This window comes from Schistocerca americana, chromosome 1, assembly GCF_021461395.2.
Source record: "Schistocerca americana isolate TAMUIC-IGC-003095 chromosome 1, iqSchAmer2.1, whole genome shotgun sequence".
NCBI lineage: Eukaryota > Metazoa > Arthropoda > Insecta > Orthoptera > Acrididae > Schistocerca > Schistocerca americana.
The window spans coordinates 289,451,162-289,477,693 of NC_060119.1; the positions used below are offsets into that span (position 1 = coordinate 289,451,162).

Genomic DNA, 26,532 nt, shown 5'->3' on the forward strand with positions numbered 1-26,532 from the left:
TTGCCAAAGTGTAATTCCACTTTTTTAGAGGCGTTAGTTGACGTTGTAATCTTTTTCGAACATTTGAGAAACCTGTTTAGTGATTTGTCATTGCTTCACGGAATAAGCGCAGATTTAATGAAAATAATATTTTGTAGTTGAATTAAGTGACGAATGTTGCACTTTTCACATAACACTCCTGTGTACACACTTCCTTGTTTATGGTTATTACTATCTAATCTTCAAGGCAATTCTTTCCCTTCCTGTACCAATGTCCTGCTATTTAACGTAAATCAAAGACACGTGTGTTTGTGCTCTCGTGTAGCACTTGCAGTGCTGAGTACTAGGTCCGACCGGCCACGGTATTATCTTGCCTTTTCCTGTGACGACTATGCAGCACGTTACGAAAGAGTGACAAGTTCTGCACCTACATCTATATTCTGCAAGTCTCCATACGGGACAGCATTCCTCATTCCATGAAACAAATTCAAAGATAGGCCCATCCGAGTTCACAGAGCTTGCCCAAACGTCAATGTGCCGTTATCCGTGATACCAAAGCCACACACTAAAACGTCATTATGTAAAAGCTTATGATTTACAAGTGCCGCAACCCAGCTTATCTGTGCCGGGAAGCTACCATTTACGCTTTCTGCCATGTGGACTTACCACATCTCGCCAGAATAGTTAGGAAAGCTGTAATACCTAATCTTCTAGTCTCCAAGTCAACACATCTCAATAACTGCGAGTCGCGACCAAAGGGCCATTGGCGACTACACCCAACCCTTGAGTTGCCAGTAGACTGCACTTATTTAATGTCTCTCAGGAATAATGTTTCGCACACACTATAACCTATGTACACGAACTACTCACATCTAAGCCTCAGCTGTTCGTCATCATAAGAATAACACTTCAAACACGTTTTTAAAGCACAGCGCACACCTCATTTGCACTGCTAGTGACAGACTGTTCGTCATCATAAGAATAACACTTCAAACACATTTTTAAAGCGCACAGCCTGTGCGACTTTACTTAAATTGCCTCATTTGCACTGCTAGTGACAGACAATTTTCATTTTCTAATGCATCTAGAAAAACTAGAATAAAAGAAGAAATCAAATACATGAAAGTCATGTAACTACATCGGAAGCAGAGTCAAATGTAGTAGCTACATGTAGTAACAGATGTTGATAAATTGTTCTCAGTTCATTAAAAAATCACGTGACATGTACATTTGTCCAAAGAAAGCTCATGAACGGCCATCTTTTAACATATAACTGCATGACATGCATAGTGTTTTCGAGAACAGTAACATGACTAACTTTTTAAAACGTCACATCTAGCCAGAAGCAACAGGGAAACAAACCTTACAATACTCGCTACAAATCGCACTGTATGCACTTGTTCATACGACTGTCACATGTGCATGAACGTATTGGAAAATTAAAGTTCTTCATCGCCTATTCATTCCATCACGGCGTGGAATTCCCAGAGACACTGAAACACGTATTTTTTTGTTTCTAGTCTAGGAGTAAAATATCAATTTTCATATATGTAGCTTTAAAAACAATTTAGTAGTTGTTTAATAATGACGTAGAAAAACTTTCACCCAGGGTTTTACCCCATAATGGTTGAATTTCCAAAAACGCTGAAACACGAATTTCTTAATTTTTGACTGAGAAACCAAATACCAGTTTTCGTAGCTCTAGCTTCAAAATTGCCGTAATAGTGACATATTCACAAAAAGCCTTTCATATCCAATTTAATCCCCTTAGTAATGGAATTTCGAACATTTCCTCCTTAAACGATGGGTACAGTATAGTATACATAGTCTTGCTCCCCATGCTCCAGCGGTCTAATAGAGATCTCTTCATTAAAACTTAAATACCTTTGCTCTTCCTACTCCGATTGATATGGTGTTTTTACCATTATCCTTGTAATCCCTTCATGCAGAATTTAACAGGTTTTCCCACTAATTACCTCTTTGCAATATTATTCTTAAATGGATAAACGGTTGTCAGCTTGAATGTGTGCAGTGTAGACAGCACACTGCCGTATCTCATAATGATACATTAAACATATTACTAAGTATATGACTTACTGAATTATAACTCGTTCTAAGAGTGATCGTAAAAATCTCAACAACCCCACGAAATCTACGATTTTCAGAAAACTGAAAATCTATTCATATCATTCAAGGATGCCAGTACTGCTTCTAGTCGCATAGTTCTTTAGAATAACATTTTCCATACACTCCCTTCATTTTTCAGTAGAATTATTTGATACTATTTCCGCTGCTACATTTTATTAAAACAGTTGCCACTTGTGAGTTGCTCCGACACTATAGTGGACTGTTTGAAGGTCTTGTGCACTGGTGGTTGCGCTGTCTTTCATTTCACTGTAATCCATACATGACTTAATTGCAGTACAAACATTATTAATTTGTATTATGACGTGCATATTAAAGTGGCCTTTTCACAGCTTCACATGAGTTTGAAACGTTATCCTCCTCCCTACCTTTAATAGTATTTGTTTGTTAAAGTAATTTTTCTAGAGGACAAGTAATGCAGAATCTTTTTCTTATTCTGTCAGCTATAAATATTCATTTTTTCTGCTTATAAAATATTGTAACCCCATTAGTTTTCTATTGCTGCTACACATTTTCAGTGGAATTGCTGAGGTATGTTTTAGGGAATACATTTCCAGATGTTGACACTAAGTACTCATGTAATACCCTGAATTCCAGTCATGTATCTTTTTCATCTCAAACTACCTCTACTATCTTATTCTTTCTGTTTTAAATGTATATGTCTCATGATTATGTGGCTTAAATTTTTCATTTTTACCAGATGTCGATCATTGTCAGATAACGTGTTAACAACGTGGCAAAAATTATTTCTTTAATCAGTCTATTAAAATGTTCAAAGGCAATCTTGCAAGCTTCCTGTGAACAGTTGGTATATTCGTTGCTGAATATTTTAGCACCTTATTTCTCTCAAATCCTTTAAGAAATCTGCGTTGAACATCACAAGCAATTGTATGCAGTCCAATAGTCGGACAGTGAATCCAGATTTTTCAAAAGTAGCTGTACGTTTCCCGCTGGGGATCTGTACGTAGTTAAGGCAACGCGAGATGTCTTGCGAAAACACATGCAGCTCCACAGGTGCAAAACTTGTTCCTACTATTCTAAATGGTGTTCCATACTGTACCACGTCGTCGGCTGTAAACCAGGAAACCATCTAACAGACTGTCATCGCAAATATGTGTTCGGATCGAGGAATTTTTGTCTTATAGAAACCAGTATGTCGTACTGGAGAGCGATACCCGCTTTCGTCATGTACATAATGTATATGGCGTCACTCCTATCAACTGTTTTTGTTTTATTTTATTTTTTGTTTTGTTTTGTTTTTACAGGCCGCTTTCATAGTGTTTTAATTTCAATGTTCAGCAGTGCAAATGCGGCATTAGAGACTTAAATTCAGATGTAAAACTGAACCTATATTTCCATTAAATTGTCGTCGCATTTCTCGCTCGAGGCATACAGTCGTCGCAAATTGTGAATTCCGAATTTTTTGATATGCGGTGAACTGATGTTGTTATATTACTTACAGAAACGCTTGTCGCTGTATAGATCTGTCTGCAAGCACTGAGCGAAATTAACGTCAGTTTTCTTGTGTCCCATACAGCAATTTTAGCGTTAGTAATAGGCCTTACTCGACAACGATATCGTTGAAGGACTGTCGTTTCTATTCTGTCAAAGGACTCTTGTCTAGCTGGCACTCGATAACTGCATTATATAATTGCATAATAATGATGTAAGGAGTAGTTTGTCTTCTTATTTTTCGCAAAGTACATTCCTCTGTCGATAATCTATGCATATTTCCTGTTATGGTACCAAAAAATAATTGTTTTCATATTCAGTCTCCATTTACTACGAAAGCCATACTATTTCTAAATTACCTCTAGTATACTATATTGTCCTTCGATAAGAATTATTGCTACTGAATTGTGACATACTCATAACGTCGCTTTCTGGAGTGCTGAATATATCTGGAAATGTGTCATCAGTCACTTCTTGACTCGTACGTCGACAGAAAAAGATAATCTTTTTTTTTTTTTTTTATTAAAGCTGCTGTGAAATGTACTACATACTTACGTACTTATTCTTCTTCTTCTTCTCATTATTATTATTATTTCTTTCAGCCTACACTCACCATACCCGCTTCCGTCACCGAAATCGTTAACGCACGCTTTTGAGGTAGCTGGATCGAATCTTAGTGGTGGAAGAAATTTTCTTCGTCAGTAATAACCGGTAACGGGAGAAACTGTGGGCGTCAAACTTCTGTTCAACAAACTTTTGCCAATGTCCTGCATTAAATTCCAAACATCTCCGCTGTGTCTCACGTAGCGAAGGCATGCGCTGCTGTTCACAGTGATCCATCCGTCAGATGGGGACTTAAGCTCGGCGGCCCCCTTCGTGCTATTCGGGAGGGTTGGGCTGTTGGCCACCTGTGGTTTCAGCCTCTCCCTACCGTCCATCAACAACTACACTGCACTACGCACCATTGTCATCCACATATCCTAAATACACGCTTGACAATATAGAATAAGTCGAAGCAAGGCAACAATAAACTACTTCCATTAGGATCTTGCCCAGGACGGATATCCAGAGTTCCCATGTACGCTCCTACTTGCGATTCATTAAGTGTAGGACCAAACTTGACTGATAATATTGGTGTCGGTAAGGAAAAGAGAGCGGGAGACCTTTGCAGTGTTGAACTTATATTCGACAAAATAATAGCTTTCATTGTCAAGCAACTCACAGACACCGAGGAAAATGTGTCAATTCTGGACCATATTGGAGAAGATATTTTTGCTCTTAAATAAACTTCCAGTTCTGATTTTATGTTCGTTCCACATCTTGTAAGTACATTTATCATCTGTGAAAGTACAATTGCGCCGAATTCATCACTATGGACAACAATAATAACAAAACGTATGTGCTACAACCATACACATTAAAAATTAAGATTTGTTAACTTATTTCATGACCCAAAGAACTTGACACAACTGAAGGAGCTTTTTCAAAATATATTTAATTGCCTGCTACTGATTATAAAACTTAATTTCACAAATTTGTCTGAACATCATTCCATCAAGTGAAGTACACATACAAGTGAAGCATGAAATCTATTGCTAACTACCAGGAATTTATGGTCGTGGTGTGTCATGGGATTGCAGTGGTTTCCTGAATTACGAACTGAAGAGTTGACTCCTTCTAGAACACAGCCAGTGCCAATATTTCACGAAGTACTATGAACTTGATAAAACATGTTGAACAATGTGTATGATCCGTTCAGTACCTGTAAAGGAAATAATGAGTTAGTGCACTTTCTCGAAGAGGGTTTAAAGACTTAGCAATTTTGAGGGTCTCAACAGAGGACAACCAAAAATATTTCCTGCATTCACTTCTGTCAAGGAAATAACTGGGTATAGAGAAGAGATACAGCAAAAGGTTTCAAATAAAAGTTGGAAGTGGCATATAAAAATCTACATACGTTCATTAAAACTTCTCTGACCCTTATACGCTGGAAGATCGTCACTAGCTCTTTTTCTATATTTTTCAAAATTTCCCTATCTCTTCAGTGGAATGTAGTCTCTTTGCTACTGATAAAATTTAAATCAAGCAGAGAAAAAAAAGAACACACATAACAGAAAAGGGAATAAATTTAATGAGAAAGCGAAGTATACTGCCCTCTACTTCATCACCACGGAACTTGATATCAAAACGCAATGTTTCTAAAATCCCATAGTTCTTCTCGAAATGTAATATGATAGATAAGCAGATTATATGCAGATAGTTATAAAAGAATGTCGTTCCATAGCTACATAGTGGGGAAGTCCTCAAGCATGCTGAACATGTCACAAAACAAAAATACGTAGTACATACTTACAAAAGAACAGATATGCTAATGTTCCTTTCACAGCCCTAAATGAAATAGTCCAAAATGATGTAATATAAGTACAAAAAGTTTGAAACACATTTCTATTTAAAAGCAAATATTAGACTTGTCGCAATTAACTGAATATACAGGATGGACCGCTTTAATCCATAATGTGTAATAACTGGGGATAGAGAAGAGATGCAGCAAAAGGTTTCAGATAAAAGTTGTAGGTGGCAAAGAGGGTCACACATTGTTATTAATTAACATGACATCGAATGTAATTTTTAAGGTGATGGGGAAGTTAAATGGGAATCCTAATATTAGATTTAAGTTTTGAAAAGAGCGCAAATTTTACATATAAAATGATACATTATGCAAGGTCATCACAAGGTTCAATGAAGGTCAAATACGGAAATATGTTTTTAGTTCTAGTAGAGATTAAATATAGGTGTGATACAGAAAAACACAGTGGTAGATAGAAATCTGAAGGGACATCCTGTGGAATTACAGGAAAGAGGACTTACCTGACGACTTGCAAAACAAAGGCCTACGTTTAATTATGTTGTTCTGTCTTGCACACGTCAAAATAATATTTATACATTGTGAAGTATTTGTTTCTGACAATAAACACATTAATTGAAGCTGTAAGTTCGAATCTCTCTTGGCTATTTTCAAATCCAAAGTCACAAGCACGGGATTTCTATGAAACAAAATGGAACCTTGGAATGACCTTCGGTAATTAATTTCAATATCATCGTTATTGTTAATGATACTCGACCCCTTATGCACCTTCTAATTTGTATATAAAATTGTATTTTGCTGTATCCTTCCTCTACTCTGATGTACTCCCTACTAGAATCAAAAACATATTTGCTTATTTGACCTTCACTGATCCGTGTGATGACCTTGAATAATGTATGATTTTATATGTAAAATTTTGCAGTCTTTTCCAAGTTTAAATCAAATGTTAATCTTCTCATTTAAAAAAAAATCAGTTTAGCCTTCAAATCGCTTTGATAAGTAGTTTCAAGACCGCAGCCACTAGTAACAATGCTTACCATATTTATCATCTACAAATTTTATCTAAAACATTTTACCATATCTAACCTCTATCCCCCAGTTATTCCCCATTATGGTTTAAAATTGTCCTTCCAGTATAATGCAGTTTCTTCAGTACTTGCAGTCAGCATCCTACAATGAAGGTGCACAAAATTCACATTTAACTTTAGTAGTTTTTACATCAGCCAGTTCTACTAATAAATCCTTTATGTAGGAGAAAGATTTCGCCCCAATAAACTATTTACACATTTCTTAAATTTTATACGTTATAAACCCACCTTTAGATGGCTGCTAGTGTGATGCTGTAAACGAGCGTTCCTAATTAAGGGACACCTCTCAGGACCCAAGTGTATGATGTTTAGTATTTATTTCTAGCATTGATTGCATAATCTGAGTTGTCAGCTAGAAAATAAGGTAATCATTTAATTTCATTAAAGATTAAATATACTGGGAAGCTGCACTTATTACTCATAGTTTTTGGAGCACCTATCTGCAGGACACTATTGAATTCACGTAAAACATTAGTTGTATTATACACCTGTGACCATGGACTAGATGAATTAGCCCAAAATATGACCTTATATGACATCATGGATTGAAGGTAAACAAAGTATGCCAGCTTTTTTATTTTTATATTATCCATATCTGACAACAACCACATTGCAAATAAATGTTCCTTTAGATGTTCCAGAGATTTTGCTATGCTCCTTACAACTAAATATATTATCAAACTACAATACCAAAAATTTGACACTATCAACCTATTCTACGTGCTTATCATTATGTATTACGTATGTGCTTGATAGAAAGAATTACCTATGTGTAATGTGTCTTTTCGATTTTTTATGAGAAAGAAATGTGTAGAAAATGTCCATGAAAATTTCATTAACAGCTGTTTCTAAGACTGTAATTAATTTTCTATTTCTCAGATTGTTTGTTTAATCTTCAATGAAACAGATTTTGAATCTGATAACCTTACTGAAAAGGTCATTAATACCCACATGATAAAATAAGGACAAAAATCTTGTAAGACACTGCTTGTATTAATTTCTTAGTTAGATTATGGTTGACTAATAGCTTAATGTCGGGCTCTTTCGTAGTGACACCCCTTTTTCCTTGACTTGAACCATTATTCATAAATTTCAATGACACCATAATATTTCAGTATTACACTTTACTTAAAAACACTTTGTGATTTGTATAGTCAAATGCTTTTGACAGATGATGTGATATATCTGTAACTAGAAGTTTACTCCCTAACAAGACAAAGACATTCTTGTTCCATGCACAAACAGGTGTCTCAGTATTGAGACCTCTTGGAAATGAAATTTGTAATTTTAAAAGTATATTATTTCTCTAAAATTTTATAGGATGCTTGCAAAAGAGAATCGAATGTGCGTTTGATGGCACTTGGTTATTTCCTTTCGTAAACAGGGTCTTAGATTCAGTTATTTCAACCAACTGGTAATACACCACTATACTCAGAACAACGTTCTTTCACTAACTTCCTTGATAGTTTACTGTAATTACAAGATTATTTTTTATTTTAAACATTTTATGGTGAACATTACTTCTTCTGTTTTAGTGAGCATCATATTAATATTGTAGAAGAATTTTACAATCGCTGGTTGGAGATATTCCAACACAGCATCTATTGAATCTAGTAACCCAATCTGCTCCATATCAGCTATGAAGTTTTTCTATGCTGCACACACTTGTTACCATCGCATCATTTACTCACAAGATGTCTACTCCTCCTCCTATTAGTCTCCTCCTCCACTGTATCTCACAACGTCTTTATTTTTTACTTGATCTGAAATTTTTTTTACAGTTAAGTTTATATTACTTTCTTCAGTGTTTACTTTCTTCAGTATTTTTGAAGTGTGATTCGTAAAGAGCTATAGCATCAACTTCAAAGCTTCTTTCTGACTGACAGACATAATTACCTCTTGCATTACAAGATCATTTTATTCCTTGAGTAACGAATTTTTGTTTATCGTCTACCTCTCTGAATTTTGGTTTATAGACTTTATATCCTCATCAGTATTTAGATTTGACATAGAAATTGGTAAAGCATGGTTTAAGAGGTCACCTACTGAGTACAAATACTATTGTTTTAATAATTATTTTGATCATTTTGACTTACCTGTAAACATGTTATCAGTGGCTGTTTTGGTTTAATTAGCAGCCCTTTGAAAGTATGCAGTAGGAATGAAATTGAGTAGTAGTGTTTCTGACTGCATACTTTAACAAGAAAACACAAGAAATTCTACATTGAAATAATCGGTGCTCACTATTTCTTTGCTTTTTATTGTTCAATAGGCCAGTGTAGCTTTATGGATGGATTAAAATTTACTGCCACTGCTGTGTATACACGGACTGCTATAAAATAAAATTCTATTAAATTCTGTTTCTCACACTTATTTCCTGACACTGCTATATGGAAAACATATCAACGTCTGTGTTTTTACATGTTTGGTAGTATCTGGTGAACATGGCCTCTCCATCTTTCTCCAGTTCAGCTCTACAGACACGAGGCGCTATCCCAAATTCTGTAGCATACCAGTGGTCATACCATTTTCAGAGTAGCAGGTAGTATCAACAGCGTTAAGTGATTGTAATTCTTCGATGCAAATAAATATTCTCTAGTTTCATCCTTAGCCTTGGAATATTCTGATGTAGTAACAATATCTGATATTTTATGCTGAGTGATATACAAGTCGAAAAAGCAATTTCGAGTGTTTCCGAAAGTTTTGAAATAAAAGCTGTTAACATAGATTCAGTATGCTAGAATTATGATATTTCGTCACCTCCTCAAACGAAATCTTTCTTTTAAACCTAAACTCTCTTAGAGCTGGAGGATTTACTCAGTTGGACCAGAAGCATGCCACCAGTCGTAATTTAAGATTGCTTCAAGCAACATTTCCATTTCTAAAGTGAAAGGTAATGTAAGTCTGGAGTAATGTCTAATATGTGTCCTAAGTAGGTGAAAACGACCTTAAGTCTACGGAGAAAAGTGGTTGACATGCGTTATACAATTGTCTTTATTTCTTCCAGAAGAAAGACACATCCTTACCAACCTGTAGGAACATCTCTCTGGAGAGTATGCAGGTTTTGCCAACTGTGATCTCTAGAGGTCGATTTACCATCGCCATGAAGATAAGCAGGCTGTGTCTAAAACGGGCGTCGCTCTCGTTCCATCCGCATCTGAATGCAGAAATCATCAGTTCCTCGCTCTGAAACAGAATGGAGGTACTGCTGGAGAATCCGGAAAAGATCATGTATGTGTGACTGTTCTCTTCGTCACGTGACAGTAATATTCCAGCTCTTTCTAAGAATGGGTATACGGTTGGCAAGAGAACTCTGGAACGGGGACATCAGGATCTACAAGTACTTTAGACATGTGCTGATAATCAAACAAAAATTATTTATCTGACAATTTTCTGTAGATGATTATTAGAACTTTGTACTATCCGTCGTCATAGGGATGCTGTTCCGCGACAAAATGACAAGTTTACCGTGTACCAGCATCACAGTGCCACTATTTAGGTCACCTGTTTTGCCACCGCCGGTTTGAGGAATATATGGATGAACTTTGACAGATAGTATTCACGGGAGGGATGTAAGCCAAGAACTAAAGTAAAAGCTGGAATCGGCTTGACAGGTCAAAAGGTTTGTAAAAACAGAATGTTAATCTTGGCCAGATAATGGAGGGGCATTTACCCACTTCCATGGGCTTTGGGTAAAGAGTTTAATGTCTTATCGACCACGAGTGCATTATAGAGCATTGAATAAAGAGCACCAGCCATTAATAACGGGGGGAACGGGCAACAGCAGAATAAGGATACGGGATAGAACTTCACGCACAGAACACGATTCATTGGAATTCTCCAAGGCGCGATAAACCCTGGAAAAACAAAGCTGCTAGGCGAGTTATCTAAATAATAATGATGTCGACGACGAATGGTGCTCTCTTTGGTCCTGTGGCAGTGCTACTGTTCTCTGATAATATACATGTAATGGGGGTACATCTTGAAAGGATGAAAAATTGATTAACTGAACTGACAGGTGAATATATAAAGAAGAAAGGGATCGTGTCGATTTCAGTAAGAACTCTGTGGCTGAACGTGTAAGAGCTGAGCCTTTTGCATGTGTTTTACAGCACACTGAGATGACTGCAGCGTCACACACTAAGGATATTTGAATAAGCACGCGAGTATAAAAGGTAAGAGATCACTCATCTACTTAGCACGAATTAAAGAGTCGAAAGAAAGCTAAAGTAATGTGTCTGTCTAAGCACATCTGAATGATATAATCAACGTGTTGATTGCAGAATCATGTCAACAGGTAGCCTATTACTCTAGAGAAAGTATGGGGAATTGATTTATTAAGTATGTTAAAATTAACCTTAAGTTCAAATCTAATGACATAAGTCACTTTCCTTAAGCCAACGGTTGTAAGTATGTGCTTATGATTTGCTGCAACCCAAAAGCCCATTTATTTCGGTATACAGTTATCAGTCGGAAGTGTTTTAGTTGCGGAGAAAATGTGTGATGATCATCCTACTTGTCACACAACACAAAGTAAATGATTACTAGTAGATGTTCGCAGAAATATTACTTGTATTTTTAATATCGTCACGATGAAGTGGAGTCATTGAAGCCATTAAATCTGATTAGTGAGCAACAAGAGACAACGTATATTTTAATATATCATGCAGTTGGCTTGTCCTCCACATACTGTTTCACAGACAGCTTCCCTGTAAATGGGATCATTGCCTCATGAACTGATAACTCTTTCTCTGCTGGTAACTCAGGACTTGTGTTACGCAGGACGGTATACACATACAATTCGAACTTTATAAGACTTGTCGTTATTGTGAGCTTGTATATCCATGTTGTTAACAAGGTGCTCGGTTGAAACTACCTGCCTCTGTACATTGTGTCAAAATATAACTGCATTTTCCACGCCGTGTCCAAATACATTCAAACTCTACGAAATTTTAGAGTTCCCAAAATTACATCAAATGCAAACAATGTCTTCAGTTCTGATGGTGTAGTTTGTTTAAAATTGCTAATCTTCCCAATTTGCAATCCGCGTATATTTGTCATATCAGACTTCGCAATACAGAAGTTTGGCGATAACGCCAGTTGATGTCTTCCTGACAAAATATTCTTTATATCGCTGATTTCATTGTTTGTAATTATATCACTTTCTTGAATATCGCTATCGTTCTTGTCATTGAACATGATACAAAAACGTTAACTATTAGTGCCAAAGGCGTATGACAGCGAAAGTTTTGTAACGTAATAAACCGTATCTCTACAACCCCCGCCCAGGCGTAAAGCGTTATAAAAGAACCCTTTCATACGCTGTATTGCATTGCCATTCCATGGTGTTGCTATCACTTTAGCGGTGGTTACATCCATCAAATTACTCTTTAATATAGATATCAGAATAGTCAGTGATGAAACAGGAAACAATCAGTATGGTTAAACGCAGCACTTACCTGGTCGGTTACCATCTGCCCGAAGACGCAGAACATGCCAGTCTGGTACAGCAGGAAGGGTATCGTGGCGGCCAGAGTCAGGGGTCGTGTCACTCCCCCACCGGCCTGCAACAGCTGTCCATTACGCAACGTTTCACTTTATCTCTTTCAAAAAATAAATAAAATTATTCTTTTTGCGATGTAAAATACATTTATATCTTCGTAACTGTCTAATTGTTTAGAAGCAGGGTTGGAAGAGTCGGTCAGTTCAATTTTCCGCTTCAGTTTTGAAATTGTGTAACTTCCCATGAACATTCTGCCCTGACAAGTGTACTGCGACCGTAAAGGCAAAAGCAGCGAAATGTATATCGCTGTGTGACGTTATTTTACGGCTGAGCAGCGAACACGGTGGCATAATTGACAGAAATAGGGCTTCCTTACACGTAACGTTGCACAGCGTTTCTTGAAACAATCTATAATATTACTGTACTTGCGATATACTTGCAGGTAGTCGGCACCCATGCATTACTAACCACTAATCTACCTAATAAAATAGTATGCGCAATCTTAAAGTACATGATAGCGTGCTAACACAGCCCTACAGAACGGGGCATGAGGGTTTATTATAATTTTATCATGTTTTCATGCTATGTGACGATGCCAGCCATCACTATCAATTTTATTTGTCTCTTTTAATAACTTGAAGGAGACACTCAGTCTGATCGTTATCGTATAGATCGCAGCAGGTCATTGTATAAAACAAAAATGTGCGATCATAGACTATTTTTGTTTTCACATATTGTCAAACATCGGATCGCTGTTATCTTCAAAGTAATAATGTCAGACCTTGTCTTCCACAGTGTGTGTAAATATCAGTACGTTCTCTCAACATGTAGTAACACTTAGTTGTTTGAGAAAATGGTCAGTATTGCTAAACAAAAGACTGAAATAATTCCTGTATGCTGAAAGTGAAGGAAGTGGTAACACGTGTTTGAGAAAGCGGTCAGTATTGCTATACAACGGACTCTGAGAGACTTCCTGATCTGCTGCAGGTGAAAACGGTTTGTGTTCATGCAAGGATTACGAATACTCTTGTTAGTTGATTTGTCACATCAGTTCCAACTTTTCAGACGTTTCTGGTATGAGCTGAGGAAGTATGAAGCTTTCCATTGTTAAACGCAGCGCAATTAGTGGTAAAGGTAAACTGTTTGGTCAAAAGTTTGCAAACTTTGGGTAGCGCGATTGTTAACCGATTCGACTTGAACAGGTAGGAAACAGCAGCCACCAACCTTCCGCAGTGCTTTCAAAAACGTGTGGAAATTTAGCAAAGATTGTGATCCAAACGAGGCGTACACCTCTCGTTCGACATAAGTCACAAAAGAAATTGACGGAGTCGTATTTCGACGAAGGAGAAAGAATAAAAAATTGTCCAGTCCACGGAGAAACAAATGTCGATTGTCTTTTGGGATCAGGGTGACATAATAATAACGTTTTTTTTGGAGAATGAGGAATGATTTCAGTGAGGTACAACAAGATTATGTGCAGTACATGCAGAAAGTTGATGCGCATCTTGTATGAAAATGTAAGGTCATACACTTGTTCGCAAACCACCGCGAAGTTTGCTAAACTTGGGTGGGATACACATAAAGATCCGCTCACAGTGGACGTCATGCCACGTAACGGAACGCCAAAATATCACACAATGCTTTTCAAATGACAGCATTCACTTAGACGGAACGGAAAGAACGTCAACGCAAAGGATTCTGAGGTAGTAAGTTTTGACGTTGACACTGGTGTGGGGATGGTGGGGTCGTCTCTTAACAGCGTAAGTTAACCTATTGCCTCCAAGCTCACGCAAGTTATACTTCTTCATTTTGTACTTCTGAGGCTTCTCAATCTCTATTTTATTGCTTGTCAAGTCAACGTGAACCTTTGTGAAGCGTCCATGATGTGGCCTTGAATATTCTTCGTGTGTTCGTTCTTCCGCAAAAGAAGCCAAATACCTGAAAGCGAAAAGTCAATATGGCTACACAGTGTCAGGACAAAGGAAAATCCTACACTATGCACAAATAAGATCAGAAGTAGAGGAGAAAATGTTCATTCAAATACTTTTTAACAATGAAAAATTTCTCTCGAAGTGGAAAAGTAAACCTGATTTCCACGTTATTTGTTACTTACAAGGGAAAAAACCCAAAATGGCTGATGTAAATAGGCTCTATGTGTTATCTTCGGAATATTTTATTACGTGTTTGTACATATGTGTTCACTTGAGAAAATAAAGGCCAATGTTTAAAATTTTTGAATAATTAATCCTATCCCGATAAATTATGAGACAGAATTAATGGGGCAGTATTTGCCCTTAGGAAGCGAAAAATACAGCACTGCCAGTGCACACTGTAAGCTAGTGATGCTTCTATTAAATTCGGATTACGTGCAGATATATATCCTGAAACATGCCCTGGATAAAAAAAATGCCTCCTCTACCAAAAGTTTTGCCACAAGAAATGCTACCGTAACGCTATCTGACTACAGTTTCTTTAAAATAATGAAACAAGAGAAAGAGAGATATCGCTTAACTTGTACAACGTAACAACAGGGGCCATGAGTGAACATCTGAACGTAGTCTACGATCGTACTATCTTGCAATAAGATCATAGCGTTGGTTCACAACGTGTTAAGTAACTGAGCTTTCAGCCACGTACGAAAATATTTAGAGAAATTCAGGAATACGGAAAAACAAGTCGGTGAGCAATGAAATAAGTAGGAAGTGCAGGGAAGCTAAGACGAAATGTCTGTATGAAAAATGTGAAGAAATCGAAAAAGAAATGATAGTCTGAAGGACTGGTTCAGCATACAGGAAAGTCAAAACAAGCATCAATTAAATTAAAAGCAAGGGTGGTAACATTAAGAGTGTCACCAAAATTCCATTGTTAAATGCAGAGGCGAGAGAGGGTAGGTGGAAGAGTACACCGAAGGCCTCTATGATGGAGAAGATTTATCTGATGTAATAAAGAGGAAACAGGAGTCGATTTAGAAGGTATTATAATCAGAATTTAAGAGAGCTTTGGAGAACTTAAGATTAAAGAAGGTAGAAGTGATCGATAACATTCCATCAGACTTTCTAAAATCATTAGGGAAAGTAACACAACGACAATTCACGTTGGTGTTTAGAATGTATGAGTCTGGCAATATACCATCTGACTTTCGGAAAAATATCATCCGCACAAGTTGGATGACTGCAAGAGTTGACAGGTGCGGGAATTATCGCACAGTCAGCTTAACAGTTCAAGCATGCAATGAGCATGCTTCGCTCAGTCATTTAATCCAATCTTTTGTATTTAGAAATTTGCAATTTACAGACAAAAGCAATCAAGTCCTACCTAAAGAGCTGAGCTGACACCCTCTCTGCATCGCCGCTTGATAACGTACCTTCTGGTGTGAAAAAACGTAGGGAGAAGTAGCCGAGGCGTAATGCTGACTGCAGTTTCGAGAAACATGAGTACTGATCGTACTAGTTGCCCGGTGAGACTGGTATCCTAGCTAAGACTGAAAATCTATAACATTACTTGAGATAGCTTAATGCACACTGCAAAGTACATATTCTATCGCAAAGATATTAGAATCATTAAACAGTGACAAGGGATCACGAATAAACCATTCGAGAGAGAACAAGAGGGAACAATTTCATCTGAAACTTAATTGTGGGCTGAATGATGCACACAATCGCCCGCCCACACATGAAACTCGTGGTATAATAAATCATCACAAAGGGAAGATGCAAACAAAAGAATTTTATGTACGTTAGAAAGTGTTGCAAACGCTTCAGTAGACAAGTTTGGGATGAATTCAATGGCCATAGTATTTGGATGGACTCATGTAAACCCGATTCTGAACGGTGTCTCAAAAGCTGACCATCAAACCAAATAACGAATGTTATGTTTGAAGACAAGATAAATGCACGCAAGTAAAGTATATGCACGCCCTGAATAACGAATCGAACGTACAACATTCAGTGTATAAGAACTACGAACGCAATGTTAGAATCTGAAAAATAACCACCACTAAAAATAAAGTTATAGGCCGCTACGAAAAAAAATAATTTGATCAAAAAAATGTTAGTGAAGGCATTGCAATCACCAGTTTGCGATATCAACTGGAATGAAATTATTGGTGTAGTAATACATTATTAAATTTGAGACGTGTGTGGAATTCTAAGTGGACCCTTAAAGAACAAGACGAGAACGGGCATAGTATTAAAGTTTCTTATAAAACAGTATTGTAGGTTACAACAAAGATTGGAGTATGTAAAACGGATTATTGTGTTATGTGCAGGAGGTATGCAGCGATTAAATATTGATAAGAAAGATGTCAAACGAGTCCAATGATTCACGGAATGAGGTCCCAACGGCGAAAGTTCCTTGCGTTGGAGGGAGATCGTAAATCAGCTACTGGTTATATTAATTAAGCAGTTGTTTACTTACAAAATTTGTAGATACGTCTGCGGAAAACTAACAGAAAAAAATGTTACACGAATGTACAGTGCCTTTATTGCCTGAACCGTTCATATGGACTTTCCCACCAGCCACCTCTGAGGCAAAGCTGCAGGCAAGTGTTGTGGCATTTCCGGTTGCGACCTACTATTTCCTCGCTTTGACTCTACCTTAGACTGCCTTCTTGCGGCCTGTGCCTCGCAATGGAAAGATTGTGTAATCGGCGGCATACAGTTCTTTTTTCTTTTTTGATACTTCCCTCTGTACCATTGCGGCCAGCTGCGTTCTGTTCGTTCGATGTCCCTTATGCCTTGTGCGCTTCGATGATCATACTAACTTCACTGCAAGTAATCCATGCCGTGCGCGCTATAAACATGGAACCACCCTAATGTTAATCTAAAAGAGGTGACGCATAAAACAAGTGACATTAAAACTGAAAGACAGGCGAGAATGTCGACCCATTGAGGAGATAGCTACATGTATTAGGAGGCTCCATGTATATGCTCTTTTCCCCAAACTGCATAATTAAGCGCAGCAATTACACTACGAGCCAGAAAAATCGCGAATGTACAACATAGTGCTATTAATGCAGTTCTGTTTTCCCCTTCAACTAGCTGCGCTTCCAGGCTATGAGCTTTATTATTACGTACCGCAGTTTCCAGTTGCTATGAATTGGTTCTGACGTGTACTCCGTATCTTAGAAGCAGTATCACGTCGCTTCCATTACTCATGGATAAAATTTTTACTCTGGTTTCTTTTATAATAGTTTATTTCTAAAAATCAACATGCTTACTTACCACACCGACAACGAGGAGGTTAAAACATAAGCCGCCCATGTTAACGAAGAGGAGAATTATAATCGATTTGCTCATTGCTGCCTCCAAGAGGTTGACAGTTCTGTAACAGAGAGGTAAATTATTCTGCCCATTACAAACTTAAGAACACCGATGTACTACTGTAGCTCTGTCTAATGCAACTCTTAATGTGAAAGGGAATTACAGATGTTTTTGATACAAACATAATCATTATATCTTCTCAGTTGGCGACCAAAACAGAGTAATATTTACGTTAGTATTTAATGTAAAACAAACTATGGAGGTGATATAGGTATTTATTGTACATCATCATCTGGAGGGAGAGTAGCATATGCGTGTCTCAGTAAACGTTAGGAACTGCTACTATATGTAAAAGACATGCTGTGGGCACATCAGATTTTGGCTCCTCGGGACACTGTCAAACATTTATCGATGTCCATTCTGGACGATTTCAGTTTGAAAGACGGAATAGATCTAGTTGTGTAGGAGGGAGGCTCAATTTTTTCTTTTTTTTAAAAAAGAAAACATCACGAAGAAACGTAACTCATGTATCAGGTAGATCGCTCGTAAAACTCTCATTTGGATGTTTCTTGAGTATGCATTTTGTATCTAGGAACATTTTGCAATTCATCATGTGTTTGTCTAGTCAGCGGGTGTTTGTCGCAGAAATCATACCGCTGCGTGTCAGCTGAAGACTTAGTCTTAAAGCTCTCAGAGTGTATGTTTCAATACAATTCAAGAAACGTATTACATTTTTCACATGCATCTCGCCTAATGGTATTAGCAGCAAAATCACAAATATTAAGGCTTATGCAGGAATTTTTCGCACGGACCACCCGAAAGCCTAATAGCGAAGATGTAAAATGTTGCAGAAATGCTACATGTCATATGCTACACAGATGTGCGGCCAATTCGTTGATTCCAGTCCGCAGACCGTGGTCGTGCGGTAGCGTTCTCGCTTCGCGCACCCGGGTTCCCGGGTTCGATTCCCGGCGGTGTCAGGGATTTTCTCTGCCTCGTGATAACTGGGTGTTGTGTGATGTCCTTAGGTTAGTTAGGTTTAAGTAGTTATAAGTTCTAGGGGACTGATGACTATAGATGTTAAGTCAGATAGTGCTCAGAGCCATTTTTTTTCCATTTTTACGGGTAAGATCTCGACGACCGGCCTTGTCATCGTCTTCAGACGCTGCAAACTTTTTTAAGCTTATGTGCTGCCTGCACTCCATCGAGACAGAAGTATTTACTTTCTTTACCATGTGTTTTCGAAATCCCATCACCCTCTGGCAACCTTCACTTCTTCTTTGCTGGTGAGATGTGCATTTGGTAGCACTTTGAAAGAGAATGTGAGGAGCCACAGGGAATGGTTGTAAGCGTCATCCGACCGTTTTGTTCTAGAAGATTCGTTTCACACCACCTGAGCCAATGCGTTTGGATCTCTTTGTCTGTACCAGCGGCGTGGATTTATAGTTCCGACGGTCCACGGAATTATCCTCTTGTGTAGAGTTGACCCTTTCTGTGTCTCTGTGTCCAACATGTCCGTGCGAGAATGTAACACCTTTTTTCGACCTATTTGGTATCTGCTACGATATTTCTATTTTTGTATCTGTCATGGAAATTCTTTGACGTGTGTACATATTTCAGTTATGTGAACTTTTTGAACGATGTTGTTTAAACTGTGCTTGTGGATTTAAGTAACTACTGGAATAATTGTTATATGATGTACTGTAAATGACGTGGTCCATAGTTATGGAATGTAGTGTTGAATGTAAGATATTTGGGGCAGCCCCGCAGCTACGGAAGTAGCCTGGTGGAGTGGGAAAGGTGTTATGGCGCGCAAGTGGCAACTCGTCCTTTGCAACGCGTAAGGAGTCTGGGCTGAGCAGTGCTGCGTTAACATTTCGCTAGCAGTAGCGGATCATTGTGGCTCACATTCTTGGCGTTTTGAGGCCAGAGGAGCTTAAAAGCAGTGTTTATTGGCCTCGGATGCTGCGTGTGGTGATACTATTATCATGGCATGGTTTTTGGCCCTGTAAAAATATAATCCCAACGCCAAGAAGACCTGTAACAGGGCGAGGCCAACAGTACTGCCATGACTGCATCGCCGCCACGTTAACAGCCACTGCAAATAACGCCTCCGGTGCCACCAGTCTTACGCTAGATTGTTCATATTTGGCACTCTGTAAATGAACCAGGTATTTGTGAAATTTGGTTAATTTTAATAATAACCGTGATTATTCCAAATCACAAACCTGGACAGGAATGCTATTCTAGTGAATTTAATTCCGAGTGTCCTAATTAATTCCGGAAACACTTGTTCGGCAGTTGTAAAAATAGTTGTGGTTTCTTTCTAATGTATGGAGTTATAGCGTTTAAAGTTCAGTTTTATTGTTTGAGAAATATTCCACTTCCAGTGCATTTTTTAATCAATTTGCGGTTATTTTCACAAATAATTTGGGAATTTAAGGAGATTGGACCTGGATAAACTGAAAGAACCAGAGGTTGTACAGAGTTTCAGGGAGAGCATAAGGGAACAATTGACAGGAACGGGGGAAAGAAATACAGTAGAAGAAGAATGGGTAGCTTTGAGAGATGAAGTAGTGAAGGCAGCAGAGGACCTAGTAGGTAAAAAGACGAGGGCTAGTAGAAATCCTTGAGTAACATAAGAAATACTGAATTTAATCGATGAAAGGAGAGAATATAAAAATGCAGTAAATGAAGCAGGCCAAAAGGAATACAAACGTCTCAGAAACGAGATCGACAGGAAGTGCAAAATGACTAAGCAGGGATGGCTAGAGGACAAATGTAAGGATGTACAGGCACATATCACTAAGGATAAGATAGATATGACCTACACGAAAATTTAAGAGACTTTTGGAGAAAAGAGGACGACTTGCATGAATATCAAGAGCACAGATGGAAACCCAGTACTAAGCAAAGAAGGGAAAGCAGAAATGTGGAGGAGGTATATAGAGGGCCTATACAAGGGCAATGTACTTGAGGACAATACTATGAAAATGGAAGAGGATGTAGATGAAGATGAAATGGGAGATACGATACTGCGTGAAGAGTTTGACAGAGCACTGAAAGACCTGAGTCGAAACAAGGCCCCGCGAGTAGACAACATTCCATTACAACTACTGACGGCCTTGGGAGAGCCAGTCCTGACGAAACTCTACCATCTGGTGAGCAAGATGTATGAGACAGGCGAAATACCCTCAGACTTCAAGAAGAATATAATAATTCCGAGCCCAAAGAAAGCAGGTGCTGACAGATGTGAGAATTACCGAACAATCATTTTAATAAGTCACGGATGCAAAATACTAACGCGTATTCTCTACCGACGAATGGAACAACTGGTAGAAGCTGACCTCGGGGAAGATCAGTTTGGATTCCATCGAAATATTGGAACACGAGAGGCAATACTGACCCTACGACTTATCTTAGAAGCTAGATTAAGGAAAGGCAAACCTACGTTTCTAGCATTTGTAGACTTGGAGAAAGCCTTTCTGAAGAAGAGAAATTTGTTAATAGCGAGTTTAGATTTGGATGTCAGGAAGTCGTTTCTGAAAGTATTTGTATGGAGTGTAGCCATGTATGGAAGTGAAACGTGGACGGTAAATATTTTAGACAAGAAGAGAATAGAAGCTTTCGAAATGTGGTGCTACAGAAGAATGCTGAAGATTAGATGGGTAGATCACATAACTAATGAGCAGGTATTGAGTAGAATTGGGGAGAAGAGGAGTTTGTGGCACAACTTGACTAGAAGAAGGGATTGGTTGGTAGGGCATATTCTGAGGCATCAAGGGATCACCAATTTAGTATTGGAGGGCAGCGTGGAGGGTAAAAATCGTAGAGGGAGACCAAGAGATGAATACACTAAGCAGATTCAGAAGGATGTAGGTTACAGTAGGTATTGGGAGATGAAGAAGCTTGCACAGGGTAGGGTACCATGGAGAGCTGCATCAAACCCGTCTGTGGGCTGAAGACCACAACAACAACAACGAATTTTATAAACAAGAAGATGACCTTTCAATGGGCAGTAGTTTGGCAGGAATACTTGTACATATTTACATTAACCACATAGAAAATAATATTTCATGTTAGATTGTTCACCTGAAAATAAAGTAATCTACTATGAAAGGTGTGTAGATGATACCATTATCCTGGACAATGGTACAATTGAGGAGATTGAGAAACTTGCTAAACGTCTCAGCAGCATGCACAACAACATCGACTTCACTGTAGAACGTCAGGTAGATAAATGAATCATTTTCCTTGACCTTACAATGTCTAATGTAAATAATAAACATGCCTTTCACATTTACAGAAAACCCACCAACAGAGATGTTGTCATTAACAACTCCTCATGTCATTCAGTACAACACAAAATGGCATTCTTTTCATGTACACATAATCATATACATAAAAGCACACTCAGCCCCCATGATGAACAAAAAGAAATGAACATTAACGAAGAAATTGCATTAGAAATGGATACAACTGAGATGTAATTGATAAACTTAGCAACAAAATCAAAAAGAAACATTGCAGTCCTCCTAAATCAGATTCAGAAGCAGGAAAAAGCACATTTGCTGGCATATCCTTTATAGATAAAATTTCATATCAAATTGCCAATATCTTTAAGAATACTGGGATTCAAATTTCTTTCAGCACTAACAACAGCCTACAATAGCACATCATCCACAACAGAAAGACAATAACCAATGCCAGTACAAACAAGGTATTTATAAACTTTTATGTGACAATTGCTCACAGTTCCACATAGGCCAAACTTGAAGTAGTTTCACTACAAGATACCATGAGCACATGGATGACTCCCATCTAAATAACTTTCACAAATCCACCTTTGCAATACATCTAAAAAACCATGATCACTCTGCCGCAGCCATTAGAGACAACCTACAGATTCTACATATTGTTAACAAAGTAAAGAAAATGATTCTGCTTGAACAACTAGAAATTTACATCCACAGCTATAAATCACATCACGTTATTCTCAATGATCAAGTGGAGCTTGCAAACAAATCTTATCTCTACATATTTCATGAAATATTCAAAAACAAATATCTAATAAAAAAGTAATATGCTATGAAAATCCGATGTAGCTATCATACAACAGCTTTTTATCGTAATTTATAAAAGTCGCATTGTTAACACAAGTTTTAACTGTCATTTTCTTAATTTGTAACAACTTTAAAAATTTCATGTGCATAACATCATTGTACTCCTTAGATCTAAGTCCTCTGATAACAGTGAGGCTCAAAACAGTTTTAACTGTCATTTCCATAATTTGTAATAACTCTCTGTAATGTCATGTGTATAACATCATTGTACTTCCTAGAATTCTCTGACAAAAAATGGATCAAAAATTTCATAATTTGGATTAAAAATTTTGCAATTTATAATAGCTCTTTAAGTTTCTATGGGTGCAACGTCTTTGTACTTCCTATATCTTAGTTCTTTGACCATAATCTATATGTTTCTGTATGAGCAACATCTTTATACTTCCTATTTCTAAGATCTTTGACGATGACCATTTTTGAACGTAAACACAGTGTATATCACGAGTTCACGACACAGTAGTGAAATATGCAGCTAAATTTAAAAATTGAAACATGGACGTGAAAATTATAACAAATGTTCAACTGAGGGTAAAAAGCGTCACAGCAACATAATTATAATGAGAGTACTTTTCTTTATGTACATTTAGATACATTTTCGACAAATGCTGCCTCGCCACCTAGAATTGCTCCACTTGTATCGGTTTAGTCACCAGCAAATAATTTTCTTTGTATTCAAACAGTGATCTCCAGTAATATACACATATACACATGTACATGAATGTATGAACACTTGACGACGGTATCAAGCCCGAAACCGGTCTATGGCGAATAAATAATAATTGTAACTGGTAACGGACATTTTTCTACAGGTCATGTATATACCCAATGACTTGGACAATAAACTTATATGATATATACATTTCAGCTTTGCACACTTTGGTCCTCATACGTGTTTCAGCAAGCTGTGTGACACATATTACAGGGCTATTACAAATGATTGAAGCGATTTCATAAATTCACTGTAGCTCCATTCATTGACACATGGTCACGACACACTACAGATACGTAGAAAAACTCAAAAAGTTTTGTTCGGCTGGAGCCGCGCTTCAGGTTTCTGCCGCCAGAACGCTCGAGAGCGCAGTGAGACAAAATGGCAACAGGAGCCGAGAAAGCGTATGTCGTGCTTGAAATGCACTCACATAAGTTAGTCATAACAGTGCAACGACACTTCAGGACGAAGTTCAACAAAAATCCACCAACTGCTAACTCCATTCGGCGATGGTATGCACAGTTTAAAGCTTTTGGATGCCTCTGTAAGGGGAAATCAACGGGTCGGCCTGCAGTGAGCGAAGAAACGGTTGAACGCGTGCGGGAAAGTTTCACGTGTAGCCCGCGGAAGTCGACGAATAAAGCAAGCAGGGAGCTAAACGTACCACAGCCGACGGTTTGGAAAATATTACGGAAAAGGCTAAAGCAGAAGCCTTACCGTTTACAATTGCTACAAGCCCTGACACCCGATGACAGTCAAACGCTTTGAATTTTCGGCGCGGTTGCAACAGCTCATGGAAGAGGATGCGGTCAGTGCGAAACTTGTTTTCAGTGATAAAGCAACATTTTTTCTTAATGGTGAAGTGAACAGACACAATGTGCGAATCTGGGCGGTAGAGAATCCTCACGCATTCGTGCAGCAAATTCGCAATTCACCAAAAGTTAACGTGTTTTGTGCAATCTCACGGTTTAAAGTTTACAGCCCCTTTTTCTTCTGCGAAAAAAACGTTACAGGACATGTGTATCTGGACATGCTGGAAAATTGGCTCATGCCACAACTGGAGACCGACAGCGCCGACTTCATCTTTCAACAGGATGGTGCTCCAACGCACTTCCATCATGATGTTCGGCATTTCTTAAACAGGAGATTGGAAAACCGATGGATCGGTCGTGGTGGAGATCATGATCAGCAATTCACGTCATGGCCTCCACGCTCTCCCGACTTAACCCCATGCGATTTCTTTCTGTGGGGTTATGTGAAAGATTCAGTGTTTAAACCTCCTCTACCAAGAAACGTGCCAGAACTGCGAGCTCGCATCAACGATGCTTTCGAAATCATTGATGGGGACATGCTGCGCCGAGTGTGGGAGGAACTTGATTATCGGCTTGATGTCTGCCGAATCACTAAAGGGGCACATATCGAACATTTGTGAATGCCTAAAAAAACTTTTTGAGTTTTTGTATGTGTGTGCAAAGCATTGTGAAAATATCTCAAATAATAAAGTTATTGTAGAGCTGTGAAATCGCTCCAATCGTTTGTAATAACCCTGTACTTTAACAATATGTAGAGAAGAGTCTGCCATGTACTTGTTGTAAGCACCTAATGTCAAAGGTGAAGCCTCCTACCATTTCAGATGACTGAGTTCGTTCCTATAATTTCAGTAAAATTGGGAGAGTTAGTAGCTCCCTACTGTCGCATTCCAAAGAAGAATCGAAACTTTTCTTTCGTATTTGTGGCAGTGGAGCTGAACTCTAAATTTATTTCTCTTACTTCTCTGCAGAGAACTTCCATGAAGTCAGTGTCACTAGCATTTGTGAAGCATTTCTTAAGTGAAGTTGGTCATATGGATAATGTTGTATCACATAATGGACCTTGCGCCATTGGACGCGAACTTCAAGACTCTGAACGATAAAAACTGTTTTTATTTCTCGCTATCAAATTGCTTTGAGTCCCTTGGAGCACGTAGTGAGTGAATTGAGAAAGGTTTGCTAGTTACACTGTCATCGAGAATACTAGACTAGGGACAAATATCTGAATAGTTTTCAAGAGCTTGAACGAGCTACCCAAGAAATCTAACTCAATGTCACTTCCTCTTGCACTGGAAAAATAAACAGCCACCAGACAGAGTGAAGGAGTTAGTTCCTTTACCATCACAACCGCGGTTATTTTATTATGAGGTGGCTGATTTAGCACTCACAAGAATAAAGAAGGTAGCCGGAAAATGTACGAGATCGCGAAGATCTCAAATGAATATAAAGGAGTTACATGTGGGATAAGAGTTATTAGTGAAACCATCTGTCAAACAAGGGAGTGTCGCTCAACAATAAATTTTTCTTGGTGTATTATAAATCTTTCCGTATTTAAAGAATTGTGCTTGTGCTGAATGTAAAATTGTACTAGTCATTTGGTCAGTGATAATAAGTGTGTACATTCATGTAAGACTGGACTTCCACGAGAAGAGTAGTAATTTTAGGGCAAATACGAATTATGGTGCACATATTCATGTAGAAACGAATTTCTTAGAGAAACTGATTAAGTGTTAGTGTAAGTACACGTCGTGAACTTGAGTTTTCATAGTGACAGTTTTGCACAGTAAACGATGACCAAAGAGTATACATTGAATTGGGAACTGGAGGTAAATTAGAAGCATGAATGAGGTGGAAACAGAATTCACAATTCGACCACAGAGGTGCTGCTAAATGTGTGTGAGGAAAGATGCATACAGTGGTAAGTACCATCCGGTTATGTGAAGGGATAAAGCTATCGACGACTCTTGAGACCATCAAAAGAGCATCATGAGGAAATCAGACTTTCGTCAAGTTGGTCGCAGCCGGCGAAGGAGCTGCGTGGTTGGTGGCTTCACAACACTCCGGTGACGCCAAACAACGCTTGTCGCCAGTGCGTAAT

General features: G+C 38.2%; 1 protein-coding gene across 1 annotated transcript in view; it reads right to left on the reverse strand.

Moving 5' to 3' along the window:
- Positions 1–5,234: 5,234 nt before the first annotated feature.
- Positions 5,235–26,532, reverse strand: part of LOC124544775 (odorant receptor 83a-like) — a 30,330-nt gene continuing 9,032 nt past the window's right edge. The window contains exons 2-5 of the mRNA XM_047123491.1: positions 17,755–17,854; positions 12,489–12,602; positions 10,060–10,215; positions 5,235–5,338 (exon numbers count right to left, since the gene is read on the reverse strand). Coding sequence (XP_046979447.1) covers positions 5,279–5,338; positions 10,060–10,215; positions 12,489–12,602; positions 17,755–17,854 — 430 coding nt within the window. The 3' untranslated portion in view covers positions 5,235–5,278. The remainder of the gene's footprint in view (positions 5,339–10,059; positions 10,216–12,488; positions 12,603–17,754; positions 17,855–26,532) is intronic.